This window comes from Sturnira hondurensis, unplaced genomic scaffold, assembly GCF_014824575.4.
Source record: "Sturnira hondurensis isolate 20B ecotype Veracruz unplaced genomic scaffold, ASM1482457v3 Scaffold0008723, whole genome shotgun sequence".
Taxonomy (NCBI): Eukaryota; Metazoa; Chordata; class Mammalia; order Chiroptera; family Phyllostomidae; genus Sturnira; species Sturnira hondurensis.
Genome location: NW_028081354.1, coordinates 5,575,813 through 5,601,371, shown reverse-complemented (window position 1 = coordinate 5,601,371; position 25,559 = coordinate 5,575,813). Strand labels below are relative to the sequence as shown.

The 25,559-nt window shown below is 39.9% G+C and overlaps 3 protein-coding genes and 4 non-coding genes across 34 annotated transcripts in view; 2 read left to right on the top strand and 5 right to left on the bottom strand.

Moving 5' to 3' along the window:
* Window positions 1-123: 123 nt before the first annotated feature.
* Window positions 124-8,496, top strand: GLT8D1 (glycosyltransferase 8 domain containing 1). Of its 4 annotated transcripts, none has more exons than XM_037055765.1 (10): window positions 124-210; window positions 2,168-2,221; window positions 2,301-2,396; window positions 4,417-4,630; window positions 6,052-6,169; window positions 6,398-6,482; window positions 6,642-6,754; window positions 7,494-7,660; window positions 7,747-7,859; window positions 8,004-8,496. In XM_037055765.1, exons 2-10 carry the CDS (start codon window positions 2,206-2,208, stop codon window positions 8,192-8,194), a joined length of 1,113 nt encoding a protein of 370 aa, XP_036911660.1. In that variant the 5' UTR covers window positions 124-210; window positions 2,168-2,205; the 3' UTR covers window positions 8,195-8,496. The 4 variants fall into 4 exon arrangements, with proteins under 4 accessions (XP_036911660.1, XP_036911662.1, XP_036911659.1 ...); XM_037055764.1 differs by lacking the exon at window positions 124-210 and adding an exon at window positions 223-678; XM_037055766.1 differs by lacking the exon at window positions 124-210 and adding an exon at window positions 703-1,265.
* GNL3 (G protein nucleolar 3) lies at window positions 8,489-16,408 on the bottom strand. Of its 3 annotated transcripts, none has more exons than XM_037055761.1 (15): window positions 16,195-16,408; window positions 15,519-15,577; window positions 14,813-14,950; window positions 14,585-14,698; window positions 14,281-14,364; window positions 13,309-13,441; window positions 12,292-12,404; window positions 11,930-12,047; window positions 11,014-11,101; window positions 9,940-10,114; window positions 9,675-9,817; window positions 9,456-9,592; window positions 9,192-9,373; window positions 8,857-8,923; window positions 8,489-8,754 (listed from the first exon to the last, which is right to left on the bottom strand). In XM_037055761.1, exons 1-15 carry the CDS (start codon window positions 16,205-16,207, stop codon window positions 8,669-8,671), a joined length of 1,650 nt encoding a protein of 549 aa, XP_036911656.1. In that variant the 5' UTR covers window positions 16,208-16,408; the 3' UTR covers window positions 8,489-8,668. The 3 variants fall into 3 exon arrangements, with proteins under 3 accessions (XP_036911656.1, XP_036911657.1, XP_036911658.1); XM_037055762.1 differs by having other exon boundaries at window positions 11,930-12,044; XM_037055763.1 differs by lacking the exon at window positions 16,195-16,408 and adding an exon at window positions 16,003-16,112.
* LOC118993397 (small nucleolar RNA SNORD69) lies at window positions 10,171-10,247 on the bottom strand. Its single transcript, XR_005067850.1, has one exon. It is a non-coding gene; the product is annotated as a small nucleolar RNA SNORD69 (small nucleolar RNA).
* LOC118993396 (small nucleolar RNA SNORD19) lies at window positions 11,190-11,262 on the bottom strand. Its single transcript, XR_005067849.1, has one exon. It is a non-coding gene; the product is annotated as a small nucleolar RNA SNORD19 (small nucleolar RNA).
* LOC118993398 (small nucleolar RNA SNORD19B) lies at window positions 12,165-12,248 on the bottom strand. Its single transcript, XR_005067851.1, has one exon. It is a non-coding gene; the product is annotated as a small nucleolar RNA SNORD19B (small nucleolar RNA).
* On the bottom strand, window positions 13,192-13,267 carry LOC118993395 (small nucleolar RNA SNORD19). Its single transcript, XR_005067848.1, has one exon. It is a non-coding gene; the product is annotated as a small nucleolar RNA SNORD19 (small nucleolar RNA).
* PBRM1 (polybromo 1) overlaps window positions 16,376-25,559 on the top strand; it is a 124,914-nt gene continuing 115,730 nt past the window's right edge. For 5 of the 23 annotated variants that reach the window (XM_037055740.1, XM_037055749.1, XM_037055746.1 and 2 more), the window contains exons 1-5: window positions 16,469-16,572; window positions 18,922-19,061; window positions 19,329-19,454; window positions 21,107-21,259; window positions 22,718-22,815. In XM_037055740.1, coding sequence (XP_036911635.1) covers window positions 19,407-19,454; window positions 21,107-21,259; window positions 22,718-22,815 — 299 coding nt within the window. In that variant the 5' untranslated portion in view covers window positions 16,469-16,572; window positions 18,922-19,061; window positions 19,329-19,406. The other 18 variants (XM_037055738.1, XM_037055737.1, XM_037055752.1 and 15 more) reach the window with 16 other exon arrangements.

The following is a 25,559-nucleotide window of genomic DNA, read 5'->3' as shown; positions in this document are numbered from 1 at the left end:
GTGTGACTCTCTCTGTAGAAGCGGCAGGCGGCCTGGGGCTTGCGGGACTGCGTGGCTGCAGGGGACCCAGCGTGTGGCCGTACTAGTCCGCAGAGCAGGGATCGCGGGCGGCCCGGCGGCAGACTGGGCCCAGGGGCCTGCGGCGCGGACGCTGAGCTGGCGGGGCGGGGCCGGCCGGGGCGCGGGCGGCGGCTCCTCCTCCGATTGCAGGTAGGGGAGGGCGCGGGGAGCGTCCTAAGGGCTAGGGCTAGGGCTTGCCGGTACCCCGAGTCTTTCTGGGGCTGAGGGGAACCCTGGGAGCGTAACAGCCCCCTGTACCCCTAAGCGTAAGAGGGCCCTATTGACTCCCGGAATTTAGAAGGGTCTACCCCAGGCCGTGCTCTCGAGAGAAAAGAATCCCCTCGGTCCTTGGCCATCCCTTGCTCCGGTGCGGCGAGAGTTCCCACTTCGAAGTCTCCAAGTTGGCCTACCAGTATGTTCAAGCTGACTTCACTGGGTCCTCCTGGTAGAGATCAGCCAAAGGTTGTCTCTGTCTCTCAAGGCCGGTCTCTGTGTCAAAAACATAGGCCCCTCCCCCGTTACTCTGAACAAGGGGCCTGCCCTTGTTTCAAAGAGAAACCATTCTGGAGAACCCGGGCCTGTGCGTCCCAGGAGGCTCTCTGACCTCTATGCGATGTTGTACGTAAGGGTCAAAGACGGTAGGATTCAAGGTACCCCCAGGGTAGGTTGGTGAGTACATCAAATATCTGGTAGGATTATGTTTTTCTTGTGTCTGGCTAACTGGAATAGCACAAACACACGTGCCTCTCGATTCACATACTACCTGTAAGTAATTGTTACTGGACATTGTTAAACTAAAACACTGCCCCTTCTACCATGAACTTAATGAGATTTATTTGAGTGAGGTAGTTTTCCCAAGTCTTGGTGGAAGTTGGCTCCAAGCAGGCAGACATTACAGCTTTGTCTGAGCACCACCCAGTCTGCCAGCTTGTGTAGGTAGGGCTCAGCCCACAAATGCGATAGAAGCACATGGCTTACGGTATATTTTGAGAGGAAGTTCATTGATATAATGTACTTTATATATACTGCTCTAGAAGGAAAGATACAAAGAGTTAGATTATTCCTGGGGAGTCTGAATCATCTTCTCCAAAATTTGTAATCTGGCCTGTGATTCCCAGATTTTTAAACAATCCTTCAGTATATTTCTTCTGTTTTCAGAGGCCTTGAGACATCAAGGAACTAATATGCACACACGTTACTTAAAGGTGAAATTAATTTACTTTGATTTGAGAAATACACTGTATTAAAAAATGCTTTGTTAAATTTATAGCCTTTTGTAAATGTTAGGTACTCTTATGGGAAAAGATGAAGTAGAAAAGTGTAAAAGTCTCAAATGTAGGATCGCAGTAACCTGGTTGTTTAATATCTATTTTTAAGGAAGATTTACCCAGAGATTATTATAGATTTCTAATAGTTTTAGTACAACCTACAGTTCTTGTTTCCATTGAGTTAATATCACGAGATGAGCTGGGGAGCATAAAGCCGCAGAGAAGCAGCTAATTTTTTTCTTTTAGATTTTAATTTTTTAAGAATAGCACTCTAAACTTTGTTGTTGTTTTAGTATTTTTTGCACTCTAAACATTTGATAGCAAAATTGGATTTTGTGATTTTTTTGTCATTGTTTCTTTGCTATAGTTTTAAATGAATGAGGAAAATGTTCTTACCCTCCCCCGCCCTTTCTTCCAGTTAGAGGTGAAGGACACAACTCAGAACACGATGCTTTGTACCAGTGAGGCTGACCTCACGTTACTCTAATAGACAACTGGCTACCTAATTTAACAAGCAGTTTTAAGTAGAAATTTATACTTTACCCTCCACAGTGGTTAGACCCTTGGTATCCCTCTAGGTAGAATTTCTTTTGCTTGTGATCTAGAGATGTATAATATATAAAGTTTTCTTATTTTTTTCAAGTTATTTGGAAGTATTTTATTATCATAGCTACCATAAAAAATCAGATTCCAAATTGGGTTCTTAGAAACTGTTAATTCAAAATGAGTTTTTGCAGAAAGTATTCACTTCTTGTTTCTACCTGAATAAAAGTATTTAGGTATTTTGATGGCCATTCTCATGTATTTACTGACTTTGGGGGCTTGATTTTGTTTTGTAGGGTTAATAACTAGTATTTACGTAAGACAGAAGAGAAAGATGTCATTCCGTAAAGGTAAGCTTTTTTCTCAAGCTTTTTATTCCTGGTCAAAAAGTATAGAGATATAATGCAGGCTTTCCTCTCTGTGTTTCAGTAAACATTGTCATCCTGGTCCTGGCTGTTGTTTTCTTACTGGTTTTGCACCGTAACTTCCTTGGCCTGAGCAGTTTGCTAAAGAATGAGATTTCAGGTATGGGAATGCTTGACATCTGTTGAGGATCCGGAGTTCCCAGTGTCCCACATCCTGAGTTGTATCACTAGGATAAAGGAAAAGAAAGCTTTCTTCTTGGCCTTACGAAAGCTCCTAACGGCTCTGAAATAAGGCATGGCGGTTCTCACTATGCTTTTGCAGCTTTCCCACTCCTGCCTCTTCTCCCTTCTGTGTAGTCGTTTGCTAAGGGTTTGATCTGACAGAAGATGCTTCATGAAATCAGAGGCCAGAGAGAAGCCTCTGTGAGCTACTGCTATTTGCTCACATTGCAGCAGAGTGGGGCTTCAGAAGGTGGGGACAGTTGAGTGTCACTGGTGTTTGATGCCTGCTGCGTTCACTAGAGGGTCTGTCTGGTTACTTTCCTTCACCTGTTACTTTCCTATAATCTGTGGAAGTGCATCAGCAGCACTCAAGTATATAGTAAAACAAAACCATAAAGCCTTGTCAACTAATTTTTAAAAATTGTTTTATTATATGATTCCATTGCTAGTTATTTAAAATTATTTATTCATACTGCTCTATATTGGTATTGAGGGATGTCTGAGGCTTCAGAGTGTTTGTTAAAAATCATTTTTGGGTTGCCATAGTTGACCAGAGCAAGAAAAAAACTAATAGCTTCCCCCTGACTTTTCCTGAGTGGTCTGATAGCATATTTTACAATGTAACAGTTTGTATATACATGTGTATGTATTTATATATGTATATACATAGGGTGGGCAAAAGTAGGTTTAGAGTTGTAAGTACACAAAACATGAAAGTTTACTTTCATATTATTTATTGTTGTATTTTCCATATGAATGCCTACTTTTGCCTGCCCTTGTATGTATGTAAAGTAATACCTGCTCCTGGTAGGAATGTTTATTAGAAAAGATAGCACTCGAGCTCCGTAAGGACATTTTGTTTACTGCTTTATCTCCTGTGCGTCTGGGTGGGGGCTGGTACATAGGAGATGCTCAATAAAATATACATTGAATAAAATGATTATTGGTTAGAGATAACCATTATTAAAATTTTGACTTTGGTACCTTCCAGTTTTTTCTATAGTTGAAAAAATATGCTTTTTCTATAGTTGAAATTATACTATGTATAAACTGCACATATGACATGTTTTAAGTAGGTCATCATGACAGTAGAAACTCTTCATATGTAACTTGAATGCCACATAGTTTGTTTCCACGGAAAAAAAATCTTTTGGTAACAATGACTTTTTCACCTTTTCATGGCAACCCCACAATAAGAAATGCATTACACACAGCACACCCATGTACATGTGTATGTGCTGCCTGTCTGCCTTTCACAATGGTGATGTTTCATCTGTTTTATTCATGGCTATAATCCACTACTATTGCCTGGCACATAGCACGTGCTCAGTGTTTAATGAATGATTGAAGAAGTAAATGGATATACTATAAAAGGGAAAAGGGTTTACAGAGCAATATGTGTAGTTGCTATGTGTAATGCACTCTGATATTTTCTAATTTAATGTTCTATTCCAGTTCAGGAACTCTTTCTGCGTAAATTCTGATCATGATGTTTTCATGTCTACTTATTGGACATTATTCATAGTCTGAAAAACTTTTTAGTTTGTTTCTAGGTGTTCACAATTATAAATAAAATTGTAGCTTTTGATTATCTCTCAGAATTTGTCCTTAAGAGAAGCAAAAGAAATTATTGGTCAAAGGCCATGTACCTGTTTAACGCTCTTGATGCAAATTGCCAAAAATTGCTAGAAAGGTTCTGTTATATTCCTATCAGTAGCGTATGAAAATTTTGTTGACCTGTTTTTTTTTAATTAAGTATTTTTTTTATTTTAAATGCTGCTTCTGCTTTTCCAAAAGCCTGTAAAACATGATTTCTTTATACTTCACATTATAATGGGGGAAGGATGACGTAAATCAGCATCATAATCATCACCTCTTTTCTAGTCTGGTGCTCTATGTCAATACCTTATAAGATTGTGTATGTATCACAATACCTTTCTTATGTGTGTTCTTTGCAGATTCAGGAATTGTGGGGCTTCAGCCCATAGACTTTATCCCAAATGCTCCCCATCATGTGGTAGATTGGAGACAAGAGGAGATTCCTGTGGTTATTGCTGCATCTGAAGATAGGCTCGGGGGGACCATTGCAGCCATAAACAGCATTCAGCACAACACTCGCTCCAATGTCATTTTCTACATTGTTACACTCAATGGCACAGCAGACCATCTCCGGTGAGCTCTGCTTGCCTGATGCTTCTTCTAGAGGTTGCTCTTTAATATATATTTTCTCTATACAGTTGAGATTATACCACATACAAACTGCACATGACATGTTTTTCTATGTTACTGTATTGTAAGCATGCCCCCACGATAACAAATGATACGAGGAACTTAAGATGTAAGTCAACTGAGTCACCACACGTACACTGCTAAGTCAAGCTGGTAATTTTTTTTAATAGTAAGGTTTTTTCAATGAAAGAAGCAATATGTTGATTTACATCCTGTTACAAGTTTCTATCTCATGAGTAGCTCTTGTCTAGAGTGGGAAGGGATGTGGGAACAATGGCAAGTAGTGTGGAGGCCTGGGCACAGACACTGATCCAAATTCTGGACGGAGGAACATTACTTAACTCTTCGGAGCCCTCATCTGTAAGTATGGGGTGAAAATGTCCAACTTAGAGGATTATTGTGTCAACTAAGTGAGAAAATGTATTTTAAAATAACACCTAGTATATAATCACTCACTAAATGGTTTTTACTATTACAGTGATTAATAATAGAAACCCAATCTGAGGGACAGTCTCATCCATGCTTTAAGGTTTACAGTTTATTCCAAGAAACATCTTGTGTAACAGGTTAATTAGTTGTCAAAGTTCTAAAACATTTCTGTCCTTGTGACTTTGTTTTGTGAGTTATTTTTTCATATTTTAAAAACAGCGCTGGCTGGTATGGCTCAGTGGATTGAGAGCCAGCCTGCAAACTAAATGGTCACTGGTTCAATTCCTGGTCAGGGCAACCTGGGTTGCAGGCCAGGTTCCCAGTTGGGGGTTTGAGAGGTAACCAATTGATGTTTGTCTCCCTCTCCTTCTTTTCCCTTCCCTTCTCTCTAAAAATACGTAAATAACATCTTTTTTAAAACCCCACAAGACTTAGAAACCATCTAAAATAAATGAGTACACAAATAACTGTCCATGAAGTGAATTGAAATAGACCTACAGAAAACACGCAGTACTTTAGGAAATAACTTGCGATATAGGCAGTACATTAGACTTCGGTAATTATTTGTCACAGTGGATTATGTCTGTGGATTAACTACCAGCTTTGTTGATAACTAGCTTTTACTACCATCCTACTTTGACTTTTCTTCACCCAAGTATTTGGAGGGACAAGAGTTGAATGGTATGCATGGACACTGGAGTGAGTTTTAGTGTCAGAAGAGTGATCAAAAGTGTGAGCCTGAGGGAAGTAGTACCTGTTACCATGAAACCCTGGCTCTGGGAGTGCTCCCTTCAGATGTGGAAACCAAGGCTCAGAGAAGTGAAGGGGCTTGAATACACCTATTTTGTCCCTAGGGTTTCTTTCTGGCAGGCTTGAAAAATAAGGCTGGTTTTAGGACATGATTATTTAAAACTGAAATGTTTTATTTTCATTAGGTCTTGGCTCAGCAGCAGTACCCTGAAAAGCATCAGGTATAAAATTGTGATTTTTGACACTAAACTTTTGGAAGGGAAAGTAAAGGAGGATCCTCACCAGGGGGAATCCATAAAACCAGTGAGTTCCATGCACCCTTGTTTGTATGTGGGAGTGTTAGGAAATGACTGAGTATCTGGGTAACTGGGTACAGTGGAAGCAGTTTCCTGGGACCAAGCCTGGGCAATTTTAAGTGACCTTTGGCTGTCTTCTCCTGTATGAGTACTGAGAGGATTCTGGGAGTTTCTAGTAAATAAGAACACAGAGAATGTTGAATCCTATGCCAATCCCTCTTTCTTTTTCTTTCAGTTAACCTTTGCAAGGTTCTACTTGCCTATTCTGGTTCCCAGTGCAAAGAAAGCCATATATATGGATGATGACATAATTGTGCAAGGTATCTAAGAATGTCATTCATTCATAAAGTGTTCTTTGTCCTGTGTGAGCTGTAGTGGTTGTCTTATTTATGGCATCCTACAAAAGGTCATCCTAGGAATAAGTTGGAGGAATAAGGAGTCTTGAGGCAAATGTAAATGTAAATCTTATACCCTACCAGGTGATATTCTTGCCCTCTACAATACACCACTGAAACCAGGACATGCAGCTGCATTTTCAGAAGATTGTGATTCAGCCTCTACTAAAGTTATCATTCGTGGAGCTGGAAACCAGGTAAATTCCTTATTAGAGCCTTGTAGACACTCCACTCCCTATAGAGCAGATTAATGTGGAGAGGCAGCAAAATTGGGGAATTCTTTTTTTGAGGATTTGAGAGGAGAGGGAAACACTAAGTGCCAGAGAAACATACTGAGCCACAGCAGCCGAGGTAGGGAACTTCTTTTATGCTGCATTCCAGCCCTCAGTTATTTCACCCCAAAACTTAAGCCTGTCTTCTAGAAGTTTTCTATTCTGCCTAACTTGGAATCTCAAATGTCACTTTTATTTGCTTTATATGTAGAGCCCTTCAGGGGTAAGTCATAGTTTTTAATAACAGCTCTTCTCGTTACTGGCTGTCACATTAGAGTCATGTGCTGCATAACTGCTTCACATACCCATTGATGGTCCTGTAAGATTATAATGGAGCTGAAAAATTCCTGTTGCAGTGAGCAGTCGTCTTAATGTTGAAACATGGTGTATAACTCCTGAGTTCGTGATTAATGCTGGTATAAACAAACTTACTGTGCACATTTAGGTACAACATACACAATTATGAACAGTACATAGTACTGGATAATTAACTATTACTAGTTGTGTAGTAGGCCACCTCATTTAAATGCATGCTGTAACGTTTGTACAACACAATTGCCCAAAGATGTCTTTCTCAGAGCATCTCCCTGTTAAGCGATGCATGGCTGCATGTACCTATTGTTTGAAGCAGTGGACATACTACATATCCCGTTTGTGTTTTTAGTACAATTATATTGGATATCTTGACTATAAAAAGGAAAGAATTCGTAAGCTTTCCATGAAAGCCAGCACCTGCTCATTTAATCCTGGAGTTTTTGTAGCAAACTTGACAGAATGGAAAAGACAGAATGTAACTAACCAGCTGGAAAAATGGATGAGACTCAACATGGAGTAAGTAAAAAAGTGCCTTAGATGTATTTCAACAGGAATTAGTCATGATTCTTCACTAACAGCTTGCATTTGTCATCTGTTCCAAGAGAGGGACTGTATAGCAGAACACTTGCTGGCAGCATCACAACACCCCCCCTGTTGATTGTATTTTATCAACAGCACTCCACCATTGACCCAATGTGGAATGTCCGCCACCTTGGTAAGTAGAAATAATTAACCAAAGGCCTAAACTTAATAAAGGGCTATCCTCAGGGTATATAATTTCCTTTTAAGTTTTCTCCACTTTGGTGTTGCATTGTTGTGTCTGACTAGTACATCATTTGAGTCTTTCTTTCAATATAAGGCTCCAGTGCTGGAAAACGATATTCACCCCAGTTTGTAAAAGCTGCCAAATTACTCCATTGGAATGGACACTTTAAACCATGGGGAAGAACTGCTTCATACACTGACGTCTGGGAGAAATGGTATATTCCTGACCCAACAGGCAAATTCAGCCTAATCCGAAGACATATGGAAATCTCAAATACAAAGTAAAATGGAACTTATGCTATAAGCCTTTCTCAGGAAATCCTGGAAGATAGTACGTGTGAGAAGTAGCAGGTGTGGCAACCCATGGAAAAGGACATTTCAACTGGGTAAAGAGGACAAGTAGCACTGCCTGGCAGTCAGCTTCTGTGCTGGACTACAAGTGTCTCTAGTGTTTGCTTATCGCAGTGCTGAATGACCAGAGGTGATGAACTGATAAGGCTGGTACAGCTAATTCAGTACTGCTGCTTGGTTTTAAGTTTGTAACCTGTGGCCTGATCTATAAATAAAATGAAACTTACATTTTTCAATAGGTACCTGATTTATTTTTTGTGTCCAGGTAAATTACACATTTCATGATATACATACTTACAAAATTTACACAGCTTACAATAGAAACAAATGGTGTATCACACACATAGAAGAGTTTAGCAGACTATTCAAGATGTTAAAAAAACCCAAACCTAGCAGGGCAAAGTTTCATTAGACATAGTCTGTATTGAAGTTGTAAGCATCATCTTGCTCTTCAGGCACTCTATCCAAGACGTACAACTGCTCAGACTGTTCATCTATATTGGAGGAAAGGAAAGAGGGTGGGTTTTTTTGTTCTTTTTTTAAGAACAATTGCATACCACACTGATTTTGTTAGAGGACCCCTCTACCCAACTCACCTGCTTGAGCCTCCTCAGGCAATGCTTCCCAGGCCTCTTTTGGAGGGGACATGTCTGAGCTCTTTTCCTGTAGGACAATGAGAAAGTACTGTATTAGTAGCCCTTGTGTCTGCTCATTAATCCAAATAATTATGTAACTGAAAAGGCCTCTTAAGATACACATAATGGAATGAACAAAAAACTATGGAAGACTTACATATCAAAATTGTTATGGAGCTTTTTTTGGTAATCTATTCTGAAGTGTTTAATTTCTACCTTTACTCCCTTCTCATTTGTTGTACATTATATTGGAAAACTTAATTCAGTGTAAAACAACTCAGAGACATCATACTTACATCAGCTTCTTCATCAACACTTTCCTGGTCACTGTTGATATTTTCATAGTCTTCTCCGCCTTGCCACTTGCTCTTTTTCTGTTTTGGCGATTCTTCAGGTATGTCCTTTTCCTCTATTATTCCATTTGTCAGACCAGAGGACTGAAAAAGGATGCTACTGGCTAAACGAGGGCTTCTGATGGCTAAGAAAAGAATACAGCACTAGTAAACAGACCTTAATACACCTGTCAACTGGTGAAGACAGCAAACATAAGCCTTGCTTACCTTGTATACTGTGGGCATTGTTCTTTTCCAGTTCTTCCAGATTAAAGCCCCATTTCATGTCTGTCACAATGTTTTCATTAAAATGTGGAGAAAGAGTCCAGGATGTAGGGGGATGGCAATAGTACCCTAAAGAGCCACTGATATTAAAAAACATGATTTGTCGAAAATCAGTTCCTTTATTTTCTGTGGTCATCAAATGCCAAGAGAAAGGAGCCTTACCCTGTCCACTCTGACCACAGCAGTTTGGCAGCGCCTTCTACATTTGGAGTTCCGCCTTTTTGGTGCAGTCCTCTTCTCTGAGCAAGTGAAGTAAAAAATTCTAAAGAGTTCTTAAAATCTGGGACAGTGAATTTCAGTACTACCTTAAAAGAAAAGAAATAACTGTCATTCATCTGTTGTATTATGGCTATAAAATTGAAAATAATCTACTTAAAATGCTCACAATGAAAAAGAAAATGGAGCTCATGATAAGGGGTTCTTTTACCTGTCGAGTGTCAGCTTGGGACAGGATTGCGCTGGAAGCCTCCACTGGTTTTAGTACTTCAATACTTGCTGGACTTCTCAGGGCAAGTGCGGTGGGAGAGTTAAGTGGTGACACAATGAAACTTGGACTATCTATGATTGTGATTTGTTTGTCCAGGGGGACAACCTGCATGCTCCTGGAACAAGATGATAATTGGTGAGGGTGTCTGCTTGCATGGAGGACAAGGGACAGAATATGAAGCTCAGGGTTGGATTGAACAAACTCAGCATAGTCTGTCAGATCCAGTGTATCATCATTTGCTTCATGTTTATCTAAAACCAGTAATCCCTCCCCTTCTATACCCAAACATGCTACAGCTTACATATTGCTGAACACATGCTGCCTCCTCTGCCAAATATACCTTCTTTTTTTAGAGCGAGGAGAAGGGAAGGAGAGAAACATCAATGTATGGTTGCCTCTCACATGGCAACCATACATTGGCCCACAATCCAGGCATGTACCCTGACTGAGAATCAAACTGGCGACCTCTGGCTCACAGCCCATGCTCAATGCAGTCACGCCAGCCAGGGCCAAAAACACCCTCCTCTTGTAGCTGGCAGAATTCTATTCATTTTAAAAAAGATTTTATTTATTTATTTTTAGAGGGGAAGGGAAGGAGAGAGGGAGAGAAATATCAATGTATGGTTGCCTCTCGTATCCCCTGCTGCGAACTGGCCTGCAACCCAGGCATGTGTCCTGACTGGGAATCGAACCTTGATCCTTTGGTTCGCAGGCCCAGGCTCAATCCACTGAGCTACACCAGCCAGGGCCTATTCATTTTAAGACCACGTTCAAGCATTATATTTCCTCTGAGGGAACGTTCCCCCTCTCTGAATCCATTTGCTTGTTTTTCAAACCAAACTGGGAGCAGCTATTCCATCCCAGTTATTTCCAAGCCTAGAACTGGTTTAACCTCTTCCTTTCACTAACACTTCTAAAGAAAAAAATGGGAAATTGTCTTCCTTAATATATCCAAAACAAAATCATTAGCTCATCTGTGATAAAATATTACAATTATGGAACAATTCAGTTTACCTTGTGAGTCCCATGGATACACCTACATTACATATCCGTTCTTGTTTTAAGCTATTGATGATGCTGCTTTTCCCCACGTTTGGGAAACCTACAAATGGTAAATTCACAGATAAAAAGAAAATTGTGGTTATGGTTGGTTATTATATTTCCACCATTTTATTTTACACTTGGCTGATGTTTAGAGCAAGATCAGAGTTGGATCTGAGTGTCTTCACTTTAACGCTAAGACTAGTATCATCCTCATTTCTTGCACAAAGAATGAGAGGTCAGGAAAAGATAATTAACTCAAACCAAGAGCTTTAAGAAGCCAACTTCCTACAGAGCCCAGGTGGCACCTCCCCCAGAAGGGGGGTGCAATTATGTACAACTTGTGTTTACATTGTGTGTGTGTGTTGGTAAATTGAGCAAGAAGCTAATATTTTAAACTAGTCATTTATTTAATCTTTCTTTTTGATAAAGATTTTATTTGTGTTTAGAGAGGAGAAGGGAGAAAGGGGGAGAAATGCCCAGCCCCCCCTCTCCCCGACCAGGGCCTTGGCCTACAACCTAGGAATGTGCCCTGACTGCGAATCAAACAAGCGACCCTGTGGTTCACAAGCTGGAAACTCAATCCACTGAGCCACACCAGCTAGGGAACAAGTCACTCATTTAGCAACTACCCCATACACTTTTTTTCTTTCTTTAAATTTTTAAAAATTGTTACTGATTTTAGAGAAAGGAATGGAGAAAGGAACATTGATTAATTGCCTTCTGCATTGGCCCCAACTGGAGAGTGAACCCCCCCAACCCTTTAGTGCACAGGATGATGCCCCCAACCTAGAGCCACATCAGCCAGGGCAACCCCATACAGTCCCAACAGAAAAACCCTTGGCATATAAGAGATTAAGACATAAAATTGTGTTAAATTGAAGCTCACCAATTACTCCAACGTGAATGGCTTTGCCATATGTCTCTTGAAAACCTCCAAGAAGTTTCCGAAGTCCATCTTTCCCAACGCAGACTTCACTTTTGAATGGAGCTTTTCTCCTTATCTTCTTCACATTAAAATTGCAAACAGTTTAACTACTTCTGACAACCCAACATATAATACTCAAGTAGCTGGCTCCAAAGCCCAGCTATTTAAATTACCACACAACCACCTTTCAGATCATCTCTGGATGACATCAGAGTTGGATCTTATACATTCTCACTTTATAAATCAAGGTTTTGTATAATTCATTATATTTCAGCCATCCAAAAATTGAAAGCACATTTCCCACCAATGACAGTAAAGGGTACCTTGATTGTTTTCCCTTTGTGTTTCAGACTTGTTGAGGCTTTGAACACGACTGTTGGCAATTCCTTCTTCAAATAATTTAGCCAGTTCTCCAAATTGTCCTTTGGTACCAAATCTGATAGGGATTAGAAATGAAACACACATGTTCTAATTTGGTCATTCTATTGAGATGAATCTGTACATCTAATAAAACTATGGATTTCACCCTGGTTTGCTTTGGGTTTTGTTTTTTTTCCCCAAAAGGACTTAAGTGGATGATAGAGAGAAGGTAAGCTCTTTACCACACTTGAGTTCAGTATGTATACTTGCGTGTATTTTCAATTCCCTGTCCTGTTTATGCTTTCAGAATCAAGTCAAACTCTAGATTATTGCCCTAAGCCTTTACTTCCAGAATCTGCTGTTAGGTAGCAGCCATGTTTACTGACCACACAGTAACTCTACATCCCATTATTACTCTGCTTCACAGGTCTCTATTCTGGGTTTTCCTGTTCCTGCTGCTTAAACCCAGACATATTTAACTACGCATTTCATCTAAATGTCACATATCAACATTGTTCAGGTGGAGAACACGAGTCATCACTTCTATGTAAAATGCAGGGTCTGTCACAAATAACACCCCCTTGTTATTACAAAATCATAAGCTTGTAATTCTGTTACATAGTATCACACTCAAGGGCACCTCAGAACATTTTAGGTGACATGTTCAAATTGCTGTTCATCTCATGCAAGACATCACGTACCCTACCAACCACATTCAAGCAGGCATTACTTCTGCTGCACCATGTATTTTGTATAGTTAAGCTATGAAAACTTACATTTTTAAATAAAGTGCTAAGCATGGAATGCCAAAAACCTCCACCCCTCTGCCCAGCAGTCTCTGGCAAGAAGACAGCAAATGCACTGGCTTTATTGAGGTCAGAGTTGGATCTCTCAGTCTTCAGAGACAATCAGACTGTTCAGATGTTTTCCTCATACCTCACCAGTGCACATGAAATGCAAGGAGCATCCCTTTTGCTCACCTGACTTATTTAACACAAGTACCAGCTTTTTCTGTCCACTCAAGATAATGGCCTCTTCCACCTGGGGACACCTGCAACCAAGAGGATCCCTGGCATCCAATACTTCCAGCACAACATCTGAGGCTTCAATCACCTGTCAAGGTAAAACTATCAGGGAACTATCTTAGGACACCCTCCATACAAGTATACTGCCATTATCCACTTTGTAACAGGGTGAACTCAGAGTTGGATCTCACTTCTTCACTTTGGTATGAAGAATGGTCACATTCATCATTTCTCACAGCAAAGTAAAACACAGGTGTGCTCAGCAGCCTCTGGTAGCTCATTAACAGATTTCAAAGGTGTAAACACCCCCACTGTCTGAACATAAAACCCTCCCAGTTAATTAGGACCTGTCAAGAGGTGCTGAGAAGCACAGTCAAGTTCTATTCACAGGGGAGTGAGCTTGGAAGAACAGGTGCTGGGGATTAACTACGCCAAGACACCCCCTTGAACTCCTACCAAATACTTTATAGCAGGTACAGGACTGTTAAGAACAGACTGCACAACACAAGGTGAACAGCAGGCAAGTCAGCTCACTATTTCTCCTCTCTCCTGTCTGTGGAAAAATTGTCTTCCACCAAATGGGTACCTGGTGCCAAAAAGGCTAGGGACTGCTGCTTTTGCGACCCTTATTTTAATTTACTTTCCTCTCTTAACAACCACTGGGTCAACATGTTACTTTAACACAAAGTATCACTTTTTAAAATCATACTTATGGGTAATTGTTCCTGTGTAAAAAGAAAATAAATAATATTTTCTACTACAGCCAAACAACAGAAAGGCTCTCAAAAGAATAAACCTACTTGCTTAGCTCTTATGAATGGGTTTTTTCCAGCCCAACTGAACTCTTCTTTATCTTTTGGTGTCAGAAAAAAGGACTCTAGTCTTTTAAACATCACCATCACTTTTAGAAAGCCTAGACTAAAATACCTTTTTAAGTTCCTGACAATACAACTTCTTCGGATTTTGTTTGCCAAGCTTGGCTTTGTTCTTAGCTTTGCATTGCTCAAATTCCTAAAGGATAAAGGCAAAGGAAAAAGGACAAAATTATAAATTCAGCAGTTGTACCCAGTTTCTCCATTTTCCATAACTGATTAGGGGTACTGCAATGGATATTTAAATAGCATCTGAACTCAATCCTTTTCTTCCCAAGAGGCACAGCATTCCTGCCCTGTTTATGAGCTTTTCTTCTACATTAGAACTCATCTCTCAATTCACAGAGACTCAATCGTACCTCCTTCACAGGCTCCACATTAGATGGCTCAACAACAGGGTTAGTTGTAAGTTTTCTTTTCTTTTCCTGTTCCTTCTGCCTGTCAAGTTTCTGCTGCTGTTTTAGTTCTTCAAGCTGTATATCCAAATCATAAGAGAAATGGGGGAGCCAAAGTGACTTAGTATTATGTTAACTTCAGAAAAAATCCCCACACATCACTTGTTGAAAATTTCAGCTATTGTAGCTTACCCGCTGTTTCCTTAGCTCAGCTTCCCGAAGAAGAGCTTCCTTAAAGGGAGCACTGTTTGGAACTCCCAGGTCTTTCCTACGTTTCTTGTGACCCCGTTTCTTAGCCTCCTTCCTCAATTTTCGATGGTGCTCCCGAACCTGTCGTAATAGACATTTTTTTTATCAGTTTACAAAAATACTAAACAGAATCTTTGTGAGAAATCAGTCTGGCTGCAATTTCGTTATATGGGCAAAATGACCTAAAAAATGGAACTTTAATTTGTAATCATACAGATGCCTATATATGTAAAAAACAGCAAGAAAATGTTACTGGGAGACTCTTTTTGCAAAGCTTGCGAACATGTTGATCAAAGTTTACATACTTTATTACTGAGTTACTCAGTTTTCCACACTGCACTCTTGATGCCCAAGAGATGGTGCTGTCCTGGCCAGGTAAACTCAGTGGGTTAGTGTTATCTGGATATGCCAAGATTGTGGGTTTCATCCCTGGTAATGGCACACATAAGAATCACCCAATGACAAACTGATGTTTCTCTCTCTCCAATCAATTTTTTAAAAAAGAAAAGAGTTTGTACCGCAGTCAGTATATGCAACCTCCATTTCCTGACATGAACTACAATAATCCAAACCTCCTGTTGGAGGACATGTGGGGCAGAAATCAATTTAGCATTACATTTGGTAGAGCTCTCCCAAGCACGTGGCTTACCTTTTTTTGGATTTTATACCGCTTATGGCAGGTCATGCGTTTACTTGCTTTCTTTAACTCTACAAAGAAACACATCACAAGAATAGACACAAATTCGGTTTAGTTGTTGGTGACTTTGCTCTAGGGTAAGGTCCATTTTTAAGTAGTTAATAAGCTCTCAGACGTAATTTAATAATCTTATGGGGCGCATAACAGAAATACACTCGCTACTCTCAAATCACAGAGTTTGACTCAATAGATGGAGAGTAGAGCCCAACTACCCTCCCTGACTCTTCCCATATCAGACCGCGATCGTACTCCGGAGTGCAGGAGACCGAAGACGACAGCCACTCCCGGTCAACCACGAATCACGAGCGAAAAGTGATTTGAGAAGTGACTCTCAGGCCTCACTGGGGCCGGCCTAAACGTGGCCGCATAAGGAAAAAAAGCGGCCCTAAATCTACCAGACACTGTTTCATCACAAACTTTAGGGGCCCAACACTACCTCCTGTACCATGGGCCCGCCATTAACATTGGGCCTTTCAACTCTCGGTTCTACGCGGGACCAGAACAATGGCTCACAGGCTACACGCAGGCCCCTTTACTTCAGAGGCCAAGCCTCAGAAGAATTCTCTAATGGGCTCACCGACCATCAGAGACAGAAGCCCATCCACGCCCAACCCCAGACACCACTCACTCGGCCGCTTCATAACGGAGGTGAGACTAGTAGTGGCAGCAAGACCAGCGAACACAATGCGTCTCCACCAGCACCACGTGTGAACTGAGGCCACCAGCGAGCGTCACGCACTCACGCTGCCGCCGTAAAGCGCGCCGCCGTCGGCCCGCGTGCGCGGGCACGCAGTGTCGCGCGGACCCGGGATCGCTTGGCGGCTCTAGGGTTGGCTTTGCGGCGGCACCGGGAGGGGTGAGGGAGGTGAGGGTGGCGAGGGCGGCGGGTGCTGGAGCGACGGCAGCGGTCGCAGCCGGAGGAGCAATAGCAGCAGCCGTGGCGGCCACAGGGCGGGGCGTGGCGGTCGGGGACCGCGGCCGGGGCTGCAGGCGGCGGAGCGGCTCGGTAAGGCCGGGCCTGGGACGGGCGGGGCCGTTCCTCTTCGGCCGGCTCCCGGGCCTTTGTGTGGGCCCGGGCGGGCGGGAGCAGCGGCGGAGGCCCCGCCCCGACTGTGGAGACGCGCCGGTCTGGCCTGGCGCGCGGGGCGGGGCAAGGCGGCGGGCGTCTCGACCGGCCCAGCGGCTTTGCCGCACCTGTCGGACGGGACAAAGGCGCGCCGCGGCCCGGAAACTCCCCGCGCCCCTCTTTCCCGCCTGGGGCGGCTGGCAGATTGCTCCTAGCTTGCCAGCTGCAAAGCTGTCAGCGTTTCCCTTAGTTCTCTCTCAACCCCTATACCAGTGACAGTTCGGGAAAGGAGGTCAGGGCCTTCTTTTTTGTTGTTGTTTCTTAAGGGTTCAGACACAAACTCTAGTAGTGATTTTTTTTTTAATGTTTTCCGGATGACTGTTCAGAGTATTTTTATCAATGGGACTTGTAGTTATAGTAGACGCAAGGTAAATTTAAGTTTCTTATTTGCAACACTACAAAGAATTGAAGTTTTTAAACTGTACTTTTCTGGTTTTTAATATTTTTCATCTCAATTTTTTACTTAAAAGTATAGTTTTGTCATTATAGGGTAAGTATTGGTAACTTAAATGGGAAGAAAGATCGACAGAAATGTAAAAACATGAAAAACAAGTGACACGGTATAGTGGGTATAGAGAATGTTATCATAACTATAGAAACATATGGTGGAGTAAAACATTTTGTTAACTTATTTTAAAGTAGGTCTCCTCAAAAATGATTTTTAGGGTCTTTTTATTTAGAAGTGCACTCTTTCCCAAATATAAGAAGCAAACTGAACTCAATTCAAGTATGAGAGTAGTATAATATTTGTTTTATTACTTGTTAATAGCCCATATTTTATGATTTGAAAGATTGGAAAATATCCATATGTTTCGAAAAAACAATATCTGTATGTTTCAAATTAAAACAGTAACAGATATGTGTGTGGATAAATTGAAGTGTCTTGATCACATTCTTTGGCTTTGAGAGTGTCCGGAATACCTCAGATATTAATATTCTACCCAAATCCCCAGGATTAGTAAATTTGGGTGTAGCTATACATTAGGCAATTATCAAGCCATCAAGCATTGTATGGAAAAAAGTTAAAACACAGGCTGCAAATACACACGGTTTGCTAAAGTTTTTGTTTAAAAAAAAAGGCAACTGAGCATAGAATAAATACTGAAAGCTGTGAAAGCCAATGTTAAGGGTGGTTTTTCCCTGGGAAGTAGGACTACAAGTGATTTTTTTTCCTTTGAATCGTGTTTTCCACAGTTTTTGTTTTAAGCATGTATTGCAGTATTAAGTGCCACTAGTAATAGAGGAGAATACTTAAAGTTTATCAACTGTCAAAATATATGGGTTGGCTATACTGAGTAAATATTTTTCCACTTAGGAGTTACAAAGTTACTCTTTCTGTAATTGATCATTGGTTACCAGACTTTTAAACACATAACCATGTCTAAAATCTCTGTTTTAAAACATAATTCAGCTTTGGAATCTACTTTCCTCTTCATGGAAAAAGAACTGCTGAAGGATACTCATATACTTTTTAAATTACACAAAACTTTAAAGTCCCATTATGTGCTCTTTTAATACATTTATTAAAAACATAAATTGATCACCCATACTATACCAAATATTATTCTGTAAGTGAAAGCTACAAAATGAATAAAAACCTGTTTCTGTGTCCAGGGAGCATGCAATTCTAAAATTAAAACTTAAAATTTTTGTTGTGCTTTGAAGATTTAAAGAGATTTCACATAAATTTCACTGTCATAATAATCCATGGGAGGTATGTACACTTTATTCTCATTTTAGAAATGAAGAAATGGATCTGAGAGGTTGTGACTCAAGCAATATCAAATAAATAATAGAACTGAGACTCTTGTCTGCTGAGCTCATGTTCTGTTACTGTTCCCACCCACCTGGCTACATTGCCTTTCTTGCCAAACTTCTAAATACATTTTTAAATGTGTTCTTTGGAATAAGAAAACATTAAAAGTTATCATTAAGTTGCATCTTTTTCTTACCAAATTAAGTTAATGATTCAAGGGACTTTGGATATTGCGTGATCTAAGCTATACACTTCTTCCAAATGATTTACATTTTTTTGTCATTTCTTTTTGAGTGGATTGTTTACTAATGTAATTTTGACCTCTTGCAAAAATGGTTGAAGGCTTTTTTTTTAACCTTTCTAAACCTGTATATGGAATCTGCCCAATGCTGATAGGACTTTTGGAAAGAAATGTTGGGGGGAAAGGAATTTTCCATACTTTGCTCACATGAGCCATTCTTGGTTTGTTCTAGCTTGCCAACACTTGGTGTCACATGTGAGCCCTCCACATGTGTTCACTCTCCATTCCAGCTCTGTGATTGAACTCTGCTCTCATTGACTGGGGGGCATTTGGGCAGGCATGCTTCATTCCTGGAATTGACAGTCATTCCATGTGAGTAAAGGGGAACCTCAGTGAAAAGCATCTTAAAGCAAGTGAAAAGCATTTGGTTTTAAAATGGAAGAAATGTCAGGTGCTTTAAATGCCTGAGCCTTTGTAGCCATTAGTTTCACTGGCACAAGAAAACGTGGCTATTTTCTCTAGTTCTCTTGTCTTTCCTTAGCAGTTCTCCTTGAATGTTTTCTATTAGTCTCCATTTTTACTTCTGACCCTTCTTCCCCCCCCCCCGCCCCCTTTCTCTGTCTTGTTCTTCTCTTTCAGTTTTGAATGTATTAACACTGAATCAGCACTTTTAAAGCCCTGCCTTCTCCCACTGGCTTCACTTGGCCTTCAGACATAATGAGGAGACTGGCTTTTCGAGGCGCTGGTTGTGCTCTGGTAAAGCTGGTAAATTACTGATCATCTACACCTTTCCCTTTTCTGTTCTTCCTTGTCTTTTCCCTTCCACCTTTCTCAAATTTTATTATCCTTTTCATAAAGGTCCCCTCCTCATGTTTATCAGATTCACTTGTGTCCTTGTCATAGGTTGTTCACAAAGGGTTGGTCCTTAGTTTCTTCACCTTAATGATAAGCTGAGGATAGTTTATCAGCCCTTTATAAAACAAATAAAAATCAACTAAACCTGGCTGTCATTGGCCTAAGTTCTTTGAGCTTTTAGCCAGTTGTAGCTGATTACAAACGAATGCACTGTGTAACAATCAAAGCCTAGAGGAAGGAACATCTTCATTGTGGGCTATGTTTTCAAATACCGTATAGACTGTTGAAAGAAGAGAGAGATAGGAGACTTGTTTTTTAGTTGCTTACCAGGATCATTTATTTGTCGGTATGTTTTGTTCCTGCTTTCATTCCCTGGAGATCCCTAGTTTTTCTCTCCATACTACTGGCAACCCATTTTTTGAGCTACAGTGCCTTAGTTTCTGAAATTAAATGTTGGTGAGTGAAACTGGGATCAGTTTTTTCTTTGAGTGTTAGAGAAAGACCTTTAAAATCTCAACATAGTATTTGATACTGTTGTTAAAATGTGTGCCCATTTAGGACCTTCCTAGTAGTATATACCTTTCCCTGAAGATATAGCAAATCATTCCAATGATAACTTTTCTTATGTAATATTCAAATGTATATGCTTGTAAAGTTGCGCTAAGATTAGTTACTTAGCAACCTGCCTGAAACTGAGGGCAAATTTAGAAAGGTGAAGCAGGATCTAAACACTCACCTCTGAGGTGTTCTTCCAGATTATCTACTAAAAGTTAAAGCTATGATTTCACAATTTGCAGGGATAGAATAACCTCATATAAATGAAAAGGAGGTTAGTCTGGAGTGACAGAAAAGTTGCAAAGCACAGTTTTGCTACTTTGGCACAGGTATGGCAAGTCACTTTAAGTGTTTTCCAGGGGTATGTCCTGTGGGTTCCTCTTTAATGAATGGAGACAAGTCATTCTCAGTGTGTTGATTTTAGGGTGCATCTAAAATGTTAGTTAATTGTCCTCTGTCCCCCTAAATTTTTGCACTACTCATTTGCCTCAGGCACAGGTTCTTATTTTTCCCCTCCTGGCCCACCTGGAAAATTATCATAATTGTAAGACACACTGGGGAAAACAGATAAGGCTGCTTACTCCAGAGGTGACTTCCTTGAGGCTTCTGTCTCCAAGGCTTGCCTAGCTTTCTCAGGGGCTGAGGGTTCAAAACTTCCAGTACACTGTTATACCACTGCATGTGGGTTTTCAAACTCCAGTCTAGGCTAATTTTGAGGCCAGAACTGTTTGAATCATTTGAAATTCGTGGTATACAAATGAGAACACATTTGCTCAATTTGTCCTATCCAAGTTGAAAGTCTAGCATTTTGGTAAATGAAGGGATTAAAACAACAAGGTCTAGGACTTCCATTGAAAAATCTTCCAGATAGTCAAGCTTCTTTGCTATAGTTTAACTATCTTCCTGAATGAACCAGAAGCTTGATGGATAATTAGGTGGCCAGCTGAGGGCTTGGTGACAGAGTCTATAAATTTAAATATAAGAACAATGATAATTATTTCTTATAGAAGAAGTTGGATTCCATGGGTTCCAAAAGAAGAAGAGCAACTTCCCCTTCCAGTAGTGTCAGCGGGGACTTTGATGATGGGCACCATTCTGTGTCTACACCAGGCCCAAGCAGGAAAAGGAGGAGACTTTCCAATCTTCCAACTGTAGATCCTGTGAGTAACTTGGATCACACAGCTTCTGCCTGCTTTTCCTAGGATTCTCTATCCTGCTTTTAATGATAAGCAGTTAAGATACAAGCCCTCTCTATTTCTTTTTCCTGTGGCTTGATATTATTAACCTTGAGAAGTATATATTTACCTAGAAATCTTACAGTAATAGTATACTTTAATTTTAGGAAATAATAAAGAATATTAGTATGTGCCATTAAATAGTCACTCAAATAACTGTGTGCTTATCCTATACCGAGTACTGAAGGTTATTAGGATATGGCCATGTGTAAGACAAGCCAATTTTTCACATGGAACTAAGATTCTAGTATAGGGAAAGCAGAATGAAACAGGTGAACGAATAAATAATAAAATACCCTCAGCTAGTGATAAGAAAAGTTGGGGCGATTTGGGCTGTTTTGGCCCAAACTTTCAGGTTTCTCTGTGATGAGAAGGCGCCGGCCCTGTGGAGCTCTGGGGAAGAATGTTCCAAGCATGGAGACTGGGTCATGAATGAGTTTGGTGTGTTACGATTATAGAGAGATGTTCAAGAGGAAGGAGACTAGTAAAGTATGTTGAGCCAGGGTGTATAGTTATTCTACATACTCTGTGGGCAGGGTTAGAGTTTATTTATTTATTTTAAGATTTTATTCATTTATTTTTAGAGAGAGGGGAAGGGAGGGAGAAAGAGAGGGAGAGAAATATCAATGTGTGGTTGCCTCTTACATGGCCCCCACTGGGGACCTGGCCTGCAACCCAGGCACGTGCCCTGACTGGAATTGAACTGGCGACCCTTTGGCTCACAGCCCACACTCAATCCATTGATCTACAGCAGCCAGGGCAGTGTTAGAGTATAGATTTTATTTTCTGAGTAGTAAGAAGCTTAGATGATTAGAAGTATTAGTAGTAAGAAGTATTAGATGATTTTAAGCAAGAAAATAATATCAACTGATTTAGTTTAAACGAGAAAAGGAAAGAAAAAGTCACTATTTGCATAAATCTGATGAAAGATACCAAGACATATATCAATTAAATTTTATTTTTATTTATTTATTTTTTAATCCTCACCTGAAGATACGTTTGTTGCTCTTAGAGAGAGAGGAAGGGGGTGTAGAGAGAAAGAGGGAGAGAGAGAAACATCGATTGATTGCCTCCTATACGTGCCCTGACTAGGGATTGAACCTGAAACTCAGGTATGTTCTGGACCAGGAATTGAACTCTCAACCTTTTATTACCGGACAGCACTCCAGCCAGCTCAGCCGCCCTGCCAGGGCAGTTAAATTATTTTAAATAAAGATACTGTCAGCATATTTCAGACTTGGGTTCCCAGTGATAATTGGGAGCCTTGTCCTTTTACTTATCTACTTGCTTTTTATAAATATGTTTTTATTAAAGATTATATAATATGCCTACACTGGCTTTCTGCTAACTTTTCTTGTGATCTTTCTCTTTTCCGATGTGTAGATTGCTGTGTGTCATGAACTCTACAACACCATCAGGGACTATAAAGATGAACAGGGCAGGCTTCTCTGTGAACTCTTCATTAGGGCACCAAAGCGAAGGTGAGTGGGAAGAATATAGTCTTGGGTCAGTATTTTAAAGTATTTGATAATTGATTGTTTTTGAAAGGAAGGCTTAAATGACAGGTCACATTTGTTTTAGTTGTCAACATGTAGTAAGCATATTAAAAATTTTCCTTAAATTGTGGTTAAAAAATGCACAATGTAAAATTTACAGTCTTACCATTTTAAGAATATAGTTCAATAAGTGTTAAGTATATTCACATTGTTGTACATATTGTAAAATTGAAACACTATGCGCATCGGACAGCTCCCTGTTTCTACCTTCCTCCTAACCCCTTGCAACCACCATTGTACTTTTCTGTTTCCATAAATTTGACTACGTTAGAGTTCTCATATAAGTGGAATCATAGAGTATTTGCCTTTTGTGACTGGCTTATTTCACTTAGCATAATGCCCTCAAGATTCATCTGTGTGACAGGATCACCCTCCATTTTTTTTTAGGCTGAATAATATTCCGTTATTTGGTTTATCCATTCATACCTTGATAAACACTTGAGTTGCTTCTGCCTGTTGGCTGTTGTGAATAATGCTGCAGTAAACATGGGTGTGCAAATACCTCTTTGAAATGCTGTTTTCAGTTCTTTCGGGTATACTGTATACCCAGAATTAGGATTGCTAGATCTATAGTAATTCTGTTTGTTGAGGAATCACCATACTGTTTTCCATAATTTTACCATTTTACAGTCCCTCCAGTAGTCTACAGGGCTGTAATTACTCCACATCTTCGCTATACTTGCAGTTTTTTTTTTAAAGATTTTGTTTATTTATTTTTAGACAGGGGAGGGGAGAAAGAGAGGGAGAGAAACATCAGTGTGTGGTTGCCTCTCATGTGCCCTCCACTGGGGAACTGGCCTGCAACCCAGGCATGTGCCCTGACTGGGAATCGAACCATGATTGTGTGGTTTGCAGGCCCATGCTCAATCCACTGAGCTACACCAGCCAGGGCCACTCGCAGTTTTATAGTAAGTTTGGAAATCAAAAAGTATGAGTCCTTTGTGATGGTTAATTTATGTGTGAATTGACAGTCTTCCAACTTTGTTCTTTTCAAGATAGTTTTGGCTATTTGGGGCTCTCTATGTGAATTTCAGGATTGATTTTTTTTTTGTATCAGCAAAAAATGCTGTTTGAATTTTGATAAGGATAGTGTTGAATCTGTAGATTGCTTTAGATAGTATTCATGTCTTAACAGTATTTTCAGTATATGAACGTGAGATACTTGTCCATTTATAGGTGTTTTATTTAATTTCTTACAGAAATACGTTAGTTTTCAGTGTATAAGTCACCTGCTTAGTTAGGTTTATTCCTGAGAGGCAGGTTTATTCCTGAGTATTTTATTTTCTTTGATGCTGTTATAAATGGAATAATTTTCTTAATTTCCATTTTGGATTATTCATTATTAGTGTATAGAAATGCAACTGATTTTTTGTATGTTGATTTTGTATACTGCTGACTTTGCTTATTAGTTCTAATGTGTGTGTGTGATCTTTAGAATTTTGCGGATAAGACCCTATCATCTGTAAACAGAGATAATTTTACTTCTTCCTTCACAATTTGGTAGATGCCTATTATTTCTTTTCATTATCTAATTGTTCTGACTGGGACTTCCAGTATTATGTTGCAAGGAAATGTCAAGAGCGAGCATCCTAGACCCGTTTCTGATCTTAGAGGAAAAGTTTTCTGTCTTGCGCCATTTTGAGAATGATGATAGCTATGGGTTTTTCAAATAAGGACTTTATTAGATTGAGGTGGTTTTTGTGTATACCTAATTTGTTGAGAGTTTTTGTGGTGAAATGGTATTGAATTTTGTCAGATGCTTGCTCGGTATTAATTGAGACCATCATGTCATTATTTTCCTTCATTCTGTTAATAGATGTGTTACTGTTATGAATTTGCATAGATTGAACCACGCTTGCATTCCAGGAATGAAACCCTCTTGGTCATGGTATATAGTCCTTTTAATATGCTACCAAATTCATTTTGCTAATATTTTGAAGAGGATTTTTGCATCAATGTTCATAAGGGATATTGATCTGTAGTTTTCTTGTAGTGTCTCTGTCTGACTTTGGTATCAGGGCATTGTTGGCCTCATGTAATAAGTATCTTTTCCCTTTTACAATTTTTGAAAAAGTTTGAGAAGGGTAGATTCTTCTTTAAATGTTTGGTGGACTTCACTTGTAAAGTCATTATATCCAGGGATTTTCTTTGATTACTGATTTAATCTCCATACTAGTTATAGGTCTACTCAGGTTTTCTGTTTCTTATAATCACTCTTGGTAGATTGTGTGTTTGTAGGAATTTATTAATTTCTTATAGGTTATCCAATTTATTGGTATACAGTTGTTTATAATATTCTCTTATAATCCTTTTTATTTCTGTAGCATTGCAATGGCCCTGTTTTCATTTCTGATTTTATTTTGCCTGGTTAGTCTCGCTAAGGGTATGTCAATTTTGTTTATTTTTTCAATACAACTGTCAGCTTAGCTGGCTTTTAAAATTCTTTTTCTATTCTCTGTTTTATTTATCTCTGCTTTTTATATTATTTCCTTACTCTCACTTTATTTTGTTCTTTATTTCCTTACTCTCGGGTTTATTTTGTTCTTTCTCTATTTCCTTCGAAGTAAAGCATAATTTTAAAAAATTAGAAACTTTTCTACAGCATTAAAGAAACCACATGCATTCAGACTGGTAGGAGGGGTGGAGACGTGAAATGGGCTAGTTCCACA

Bases quoted from the DNA above. Each gene is read 5' to 3' on its own strand.
- GNL3 (XM_037055761.1), bottom strand. The intron at 10,115-11,013 runs GTAAACTGAATT...ATCTTGTTCCAG, and splicing joins GTATCCATGGGACTCACAAG to GAGCATGCAGGTTGTCCCCC. The intron at 8,924-9,191 runs GTAAGTATGATG...ATTGTCCTACAG, and splicing joins GTGTTGATGAAGAAGCTGAT to GAAAAGAGCTCAGACATGTC.
- GLT8D1 (XM_037055764.1), top strand. The intron at 2,397-4,416 runs GTATGGGAATGC...TGTTCTTTGCAG, and splicing joins GCTAAAGAATGAGATTTCAG to ATTCAGGAATTGTGGGGCTT. The intron at 6,755-7,493 runs GTAAATTCCTTA...TTGTGTTTTTAG, and splicing joins TTCGTGGAGCTGGAAACCAG to TACAATTATATTGGATATCT.